Source organism: Octopus bimaculoides, chromosome 2 (genome assembly GCF_046866305.1).
Source record: "Octopus bimaculoides isolate indiv1 chromosome 2, ASM4686630v1, whole genome shotgun sequence".
NCBI lineage: Eukaryota > Metazoa > Mollusca > Cephalopoda > Octopoda > Octopodidae > Octopus > Octopus bimaculoides.
The window spans coordinates 159,920,333-159,929,434 of NC_142929.1; the positions used below are offsets into that span (position 1 = coordinate 159,920,333).

Consider the following 9,102-nt stretch of genomic DNA (forward strand, 5'->3'; position numbering starts at 1 on the left):
AGAAAATCGAATCCTCAAAACTTATTCTTTGTAAGCCTGGTACTTATTCTACCAGTCCCTTTTACTGAACCACTAAACTACGGGGATGTAAAAACACCAACATCGTTTGTCAGGAAATGGTGACGGGACAAACACAGGCACAAAAACACATACATCAATGAATACATATATTAAAAATCAGGGTTCATTATGCACCTGTTTGCTAGAAAGAAGAGTTAAAACTCTCCAAAGTCAAGCGTCTCTCACTACATGTACCCTGACTTTTTATATATATTCTGCCTAGTTCGTCTTGGAAGTCGTGGCGCCTTCAGCTGAACAGACGCGCACAGATTGATAAATATATTTAATAAAATATTTTACGTAGTAAGCCTCGCCAATGTGCTTTAAGTGTCAATTCGGCACAGAAAGCGAAATCAATTGACACTGGGATATCTAACCTCCTCTTTGTAGTTTTACAAATGAGGACAACTATCTTTTTTTTTTTTTTACTATATTTGCTGTTTTCTCGGTACGTGTTTACATATAGTGAGAGATGCGTGTCTTTGGAGAGTTTAAACTCTTCTTTCTACAGGTACATATTGTTACTTTCTTTTAATACATATTTTGCTTATTTGGATTATGTTTCCTGGCCACTTTATCATTATTTTTTTTTAAAGATAATGCTAACTTATTTTAATTTTAAAGATATACAAGAGTGGCTGTGTGGTAAGAATCTTGCTTCCCAACTACATGGTTCCAGGTTCAGTCCTACTGCGTGGCATCTTGGACAAGTGTCTTCTATAGCCTCGGGTCGACCAAAGCCTTGTAAGTGAATTTGGTAATCGGAAACTGGAAGAAGCTCGTCGTATATATATATATATATATATATATATATATATTCACGCACATACATATTTGTTTATATTGATCAAATCTACGTGCTGTGAATTAGTTCATACCTACCATCAAATCGTCTTTGCCGAAACAGGTGCACAGTATGCCACACATCAGTTATCGAAGAGATTGCAGGGCAATGTGAGATGGAGTGTTTTGCTCAAGAATACAACGCATCACCCGATCCGTATATATGTATATATATATATATATATATATATATATGTGTGTGTGTGTGTGTGTGTGTGTGAATATTGTCGTAATGCTGGTATACATCTGTGGAAAATGATATTAGATAAATCCAAGAGTTTCCATAATGCTACTTACGCATCAATGATGTCTGTTTTAAAGTTACTGAATATCTAGCTCTGATGTTTTTATTCATTTTTTTTTTACTTGCTATGACAGCTACTCTCATCTTTCCTAAACCGCTCTTCAGTTTCTTTTTTATCCCTTTCTATTCAGAGGTTGTTTTCAAATATTATTTTTTATTTGCATAGAAATCAACTTTCTCGACTTTTGATAGTGGATTTATTTAATATCAAAAATATTTAATGATATATATATATATTTAAAAAATGGCAATTCTTAGTTAAGCTCCAGTTTGGAAGGCTGTCTGCCTCACTATCGAAAAAGAGAAATGAAAATAAAAGCAAATTAAAATGTAAAACTGAAATATGAAGTAGTGCTTTTGTGCTTTGAAATTAAAGTAAAAACAAGCACACATATAAATTGTTAGCATATCACGTCGATTGGTTCGAGTACGATTACAAAGTCTCGGTTTCTTTAAAATAAAAAAAACTCATATTGGTTGTTCAACAAGAAACTGTAGCACCGTCTTTCTAGGGCTACAAGAGACTACCATCATATGTATATGTACATGCAAATGTAGTGGAGGGACGATCTTCACAATGAACTGGGCCAGTAAAAAGAGCTTTGGAAAAGCGAGCCTGAAAAGCAGCGACGACATCCGATAACCGTCACGGAAGCGCTGGGTATGTCGTAACCTCAGTTCACGTCTACGTACCAATAGGCACACTATGCCCAACCCTCCATGCACCCAATGTTCATAGTTAATGAACCGATTGACCAGTGCTATCATCTCGATGTATCAGGTATCCGACGCTATGTCGATGACGTCATCTGAATATGCTGACACAGACCTTCCAATTGCTATTTCACTGTGGATAGCCCTCGAAACCTCTAGCTTTGACAGTAGTGGGTCGAACGCTAACTCGTACAGAAGGTGTGGACAGCCTTAATGGACCGAACGAATGATAACTGAACAGTTCTGATAGATGGCAATTTATTCTGACCAGCAAGCAGATGTCGCTGTACATTGCAGCGATCCAACCTCTGAAGAGGTAATCGAAATAAGCAGTTCTGTGAAGAACTGCCATGTATTGATGGTGAGTCCTATCCAAAATTTTCCACTGACATAATTTCATCAGTCATTCCCCTTATGAGAGGGTCCTTATTCACACTTTCAATAATGTGTCATGTTAAGTGGATGTTGTCGTGGATAGATCTGTTTGCTATGGCCATACCTGTGCCTCACCTACCGGAGTACCAACGACAAACACGAAGTTCTTGGCTAACAACTTCACCAAAATCTTCAACACTACATTCAACAGAGTTAGGAGCCTGAAGTGTCAAAATCATGTAGCTTGCTCTGGTCCTTCCCCAGCAGCACCACTACACATCGTTATGCGTTCTGATACATTAAAAAATACGAAAAATAGAACATGCTAAACTTCGTTTGCTAGAATCAAATTAAACAACACCCAATGAAAATGCAAACAATCTCAATAATGATTGGCACTCCAAATCTCAAATTCTGCAAAAGAAGGAAAGGGCTTTATAAAGTCTTTACCTAACATGAGTCGCTACTCAACACTTGTCAAATTAATGTATACAAGCTTCCAGTGGCATTCACCCAGATGAATGGGCATTAGAGAGTATGAGCTTCTAAAGACCTTCTTATCTGTACTACTATTAAAGCAAACAGTGTTAACCAATGCTGCTAATCTTGCATTGAATTAACTTCTAATTCTTTGAAAATACGCTGCATTCAACATCGGCAAAATTTTTTGCTGGCAATCTTCAGTACACTAACACATATAACTAAAATGGAGAATTATTTGTCAAGCGTTACATTTGTTTCAACAAGTTTATTTTATACTTCATTTGTGAACTCTGTAAATTATTTTCTAATCTCTGTATTCTTATACAACCAAATAGAAACGATGCTTTTTTGTCTGCCTGAGCGTTACAAAGTACTCCGTTATTTCAAATAGTTTATCACACCCAACGACTGACAATTGTCAATAACACTTATTCATACATTAAGCATCTTTGCAGGCAAGATTTTATTTTTTTCAGGCTACGCTTAACTAATTGGTTTTCTCAAACTTACCGTCATCGAAATGCTTTAACAAACCACTTTTCTTTAATATTCTATAATCGATTGTCTTCAATAAAACTGTGTTTCACAGCTGATAAACTACTTTTGTTCCTCTTACCTCCTTCTTATACTTTTCTCTTTCTTTTCCCCTTCTACCTTCTCTCTTCCTCTCTCTCTGTAAGTCGATTGTCAAACTAAATGTTTCATATTATCTTTGAGCTATGCTTCCTCTTAAGTGCATATATATTTGAAAATTAACATTTAACCAACAAGAATCTCACAACATACGACTTCACCGGAACTGATTTTTTTTGTACACGCTAGTTCTCTAAAATAACTAAAAGAATCGCGTTTCTCTTCATATCTAAAATTCACTCATTTTACAGTTTTTTTTTCTTTCCTGTCATTATTTTACTCTCCCTTCTGTCTTTCTCTCTCCCATACGTACATTTGATGTCTATAATCCTCTTTCTCTCCTTTCTCAACTTCTAGTTCACGCATGTAATACTTCTAAAGTATTCAGGCGGCGAGCTGGCATGATCATTACTGCACAGATGAAATGTTTAACAGCATTTTTTTTCCGTCCTCACGTTATGAGTTCAAATGCCAACCGGGGCCGACTTTGTTTTTCACTCTTTCGGAGTCGATAAAATAATTACCACTAGTGCAGTGGGGTCGATGTAATTGCTGGCCTTGTGCCAAAATTTGAAACCCTATTTCCCAAACATTCTTAACATTCTAAATTTTCTTAATCTGAATATTCGAGAGATGAAACTGTTATAATTGTAATTTTGATTCAGCGTGACACAGAATGTGATAAGGTTGGCCCTTTGAAATATAGATACTATTCACTTTTGTAGCTGGACTGGAGCAACGTAAAATAAAGTGTCTTGCTCAAGTACACAACGCCTCGCCTGGAATTGAACTTGCGACCTTATGATCGTAAGCCGAATACCCTAACCATTAAGTCATGCGCCTTCACTTGTATTATTCTAACCACATTATTAAGGTCTTTGCATTCCTTATAGGCTGTATTCCTGGAGCCTCATACATGAATGTTTAACCTTTCACTTTTTAAAATTTCTGAATTCCGATAAAGAGGTTACTGGTTCTTTCATTGTTTAGTCAAAGAGAAAGTGCTGTATCCTCGATAGCTTTCATGGTCGCAATGATTGGTGAGAAGGAGGAAGGAAATTATTTTTTAACTTGGAACCTGGCCCGCATAATTGCAGCAAAATCGTCATCTCTATCAAATGGGCCAAAGGGCAAGATAACGATGTTAAAGCAGGTGATGGAATAAATCTACATCATAAATAAGCCACGGTGTGATTTGAAATCACGACACAAAGAGCCGCTTCAATTACTGCTGTGCATTCCGTCTGACGCTCTTAGAGTCACGGCAGTTAACATCCCTAAATTGCTATTTTATTTTATCGACCACGAAAGGACGAAAGAAAACGTTTTGGGATTAGGAAGCAAAATGTAGCAAAGCATTGCATCCAATACTCTGACGACTCTACCAACTTACAGCTTATGAACACATTTCCTTGTCTGCAATCTAGATTATTTAGTTTCACTGTTTTTATTAGTGTCAAATTTTACAGTGTAACCTTTACAAGTTATTCCTCCACGAACCCTTTCGGATCTATTTCAAAACGGGGGCACCAATATTTTCTTAACGAAACACTAACGAAGCACTTTGAAACTTGGGACACTGGTAGAATGTGTCATATAAAACATCTTTTACTCTTAGTCTTCTTAACAAAAAAAAAGGAATTCGCAAGTTATTCCATGATAAAGTTGTCGTATTTCTGTAATTTCAACCAATCACTGACGTCTATTCAGCTCAATAGAGTTACTGCTGGGCTGTCATAAAATTGTTATTCCCTGTGACATATTTCATCCGGTTTAATCGTAATTTATACGCATATATTGTTTATATAATAAATTACGCTGTGCGTATCTATGTGTGTAACAATTTTAGATTTCGGATTCTAGAGTTAGGGCTAGTTTTAGGGTTAGGGTTAGGGTTAACAGTCTAGTTAGGGTTAGGGTTAGGGGATTAATACGATATACACCGTTACAGGGCTAACTGTTTTCAACTGAATAGACGTCAGTGATTAGTAGAAATTATCGAAATAAGACAATTTTTTACATGAAATAAATTCGAATACAAAAATATTTTTCTGTTCTATAACACAAAATAGATAAGTATACGAATTTTGAAAGTCTTTCGGTACCAAAAACACTACATAAAACATAAATGAAAACTGGTGTCCCCGTTTTGAAATAGATCCACCCTTTCTCTTGAGACTATATTCCTTCGATTCTGGCGTACTTCAGTTCTTGTTTGGGTCATTAAATACACCTCTCCTTGTACATGAACGGAAGGTGTGGTTTTCACTCTCACAACTCAAAGTGTTGAGCTAAGAATAACAATCTTAACATCCTGCAAACAATCATCTTCGACGCCTTACTTTAATCTTGTATTGTCCCATGAACGGGACAATACAATACATGTATTACTTTAATACATACATTACTTATTACATGTATTACTGTAACCTTGTATTGTCCTATGAGCGGACAATTCGAAAGCATACGTGTAGCATCACAAACTTTATACCGTGAACTGTAACTTCGTATATCACGAAAAAGAATTTCTTATTTCATCGACCTAACTCTCGGGTATCATGCAATTAAAACCTCAAAGTCACAATAAATCTTAAGTCTTACAGCAACTAGTAATGCTCACATCTTAAAAACATTCAAAATCTGCATAATAGTGACTTAGGTTTCTTGTTCAGAGCCAGAAAATATTTTAGCATTGAGCAACTTATTTTTTGAACACAAACAAATATTTGCTTAGAGACGTAAATTTCAAAGTATCGTTTTGACTAAAAAGCCTACACTTTAATTTCTTAGTGAAACTGATATTTGATAGACAGAAAATATACGTGACCCCGTCGTAGATGTGCGTATGCATGTGTGTATGTATGTGGCTACATAAGTATGCACGTATGTAGGTAGCCATGCGTGTATATATGCATACATGTAAATACAGACACAAACATACGAGCATACACACATACACACACACACACATACATACACGTACGTATGTGTATCTGTCAGTTTGTATATTGAAATGTACTGGTGATTATCTGTGTGTGTATGCGTGTATGTTTACTTGTGTATATTATATTTTATAAGGCGTCAAATTACGTTCGTTTACTTACTAAACATCTAACAAATAAATATATATAATACTTTGCCACATGATAAATATAGAAGGGTAAAACAGCGATCAAACTGTAATTAGTACTTGGGTTGTTGCAATCGGCTTCATACCAGGGAAGGCAGTGTTGTAGCATAGCCTTAGTCCGATGGCAGAAACCGGCAAAAGAAAAAAAAAAAAAAAACGAAACAAATATACGAAGCACATACACATGAAAATCTGCATAAACATACACACACAAAACACCCAGCTGTTAAAATAGATCTACACGTTTGCGTACGCAAAGAACTGTCTAAGACGTCGCTTTCACACACATAAACACACTCACGCACTGAACACACATAAACGTATGCACGTGCGCATAAAATATACACGGCTTAGCCCGTAGATTAATGTGTCTACATTGCCATCCTTATGAGTCTCTCTATTTTCTATTCGCTATTCACACACATGCACGCGCACCCTAATTATTATATGTAGCAAGTGTGCGTGAGTATGTGTGAGTGTGTGCAATATACATATATACACACAAAAACACACACACGTGTGTGTGTATAAATATATATATGCGTATGTATCATACGCACATACTAACATACGTACACTACAGGGTGTAGGAAAGAAGAGCGAGAGAGAGAGAGAGAGAGAGAGAGAGAGAGAGAGAGAGAGAGAGAGAGAGAGAGAGAGAGAGAGAGAGAGAGAAAGTGTCTACATGGGAATATACTGAAGGAAAATACAAAGTGAAAACTTCAAACATTTCTCAAAAGTAAACGAAAATTCCCAAATAAAATAGATCAAAGTGAAACAAACATGGATACAAAATAGAATAAGGTATAAAAATAAAAAGGAAAAAGTAAATCCTATATGAGTATATATACATATATATGTATAATATATATATATATATATATGTACACATATATATATCATGTATGTAAATACATATAAATATAAGTGTGTGGGTGTGTGTGATTGATTGTGTGTTTACTTTGTAGTAAAATAGAGCTCAATGTGACTTGAAATTCGTCGATAAGGTGTCTAGTTAGGGAAAGTGACATTCAAAACACAGACCCAAGTCTGCTTCCGATTCGATCAGGGTATATATCGACAGGTAGGAAATTTACGAGATATATATATATATATATATATATGAAACACGCTGGCCGAACGTACGAACTCAACCCTTGTTCGGGAGTGTCTTTCACATTAGGAAACCAACGAAGATTTTACACATTTCAAAAATTGTATTGAGCACATTTTATGTTTTCATAACGCAAAGAAAATATACACACATAACATGCAGACATTCTTATACATGCATACACGCACGTACACACACACACACACACGCACGTACTTAATGTGCAAACGTATACATATGCGCATACATAAAAATACACAGACACACCTATTTTGTTATATGTTTGTATTATATATATATATATATAAAACTTACTTTGGTAATGATTGACATTGTCAGAAAGAATGCAATGATGTGGCTTAAAGTTATGACGGAGCCGATGCTGATGTATATTCCATTGGATTTTGCAGAGGTTGTCATTTTAAATACAGAAAAATCGAACGAAAAACTGCTTTACTTTTTCTTCATGTATTTGTCTTTCTATGGTTATTATTATTATTATTATTATTATTATTATTATTGCTATTACAATTTTTACTACAACTACGACTATTATTATTATTATTATTATTATTATTATTATTGTTATTACTCGTTTCTTTTTCTTTCTTTTTTGGTTTCTCTCTGGTTAATAATCCTCCTTGTGTTTGTTTATTTGTTACATTCTGTTTTTGTTCACCGTTCTTCCTGTCTGCCTTGCTGTTTGTCTGTCTGTCTTTCTAGTTTGATGTCAGCAGAGCGGACAGCCGTAAGGTAGTAGGGATACAGAACATGTATTACTCTCTTCTATACGGTAGATTGGGGGAAAGAAACTGAAAAAAAAAAAGAGACGTAATAATATATACATGCATGCATACACCCATACACACTCACACACACACACACACATATATATTTGTACTTATATATATATATATATATATATATATATATATATATATAATTATATATATACGTATATAAGTGAGTACGCTATGCTGTGGATAAAAGCATGGATCTAAGCAGCAGTAGTAGTAGTAAGGGCAATGCCAACAAGAACAACACCGGCGCCAATGCAGAGGAGTGTGGCGGCGGAGATAGAGAAGCAGATTTGTTCACTAATAGTTATTTTTGTTTTGTTTTTGTGGTTGTTGTTGTTGTTGTTGTTGTTGCTCTGCTGCTGGTGATAACGGGGATGGTGATGCTAGTAGCATTGGTAATCATGATGATTATGGTGGTGGCGTCGACGGGGGTGGTGGCTGTCGGTCTTGGGTCTGTTTTATTAATGATGGTATCACAACAGAGTGTAATACCGGCGACGGTCTAGCAATGATGTAGTTGTTGTTGTTGTTGTTGTTGCTGCTGTACTTGTTGCTGTTAGTAGTAGTAGTAATAGTAGTGAGGATGTTGGTAGTACCGGTGGTGATGGTAGCGTTTATGATGAGGCTGATGATGACGACGGCGGAA

General features: G+C 35.7%; 1 protein-coding gene across 2 annotated transcripts in view; it reads right to left on the bottom strand.

Annotated features, from left to right (window-relative positions):
- The window catches only part of LOC106869371 (ADAMTS-like protein 5), a 143,344-nt gene extending 134,786 nt beyond the window's left edge, over positions 1 to 8,558 (bottom strand). The window contains exon 1 of one of the 2 annotated variants that reach the window (XM_014915094.3): positions 7,972 to 8,558. In XM_014915094.3, the coding sequence (XP_014770580.1) occupies positions 7,972 to 8,076 (105 nt within the window). In that variant the 5' untranslated portion in view covers positions 8,077 to 8,558. The remainder of the gene's footprint in view (positions 1 to 7,971) is intronic. The other variant, XM_089347989.1, reaches the window with a different exon arrangement.
- Positions 8,559 to 9,102: the final 544 nt, after the last annotated feature.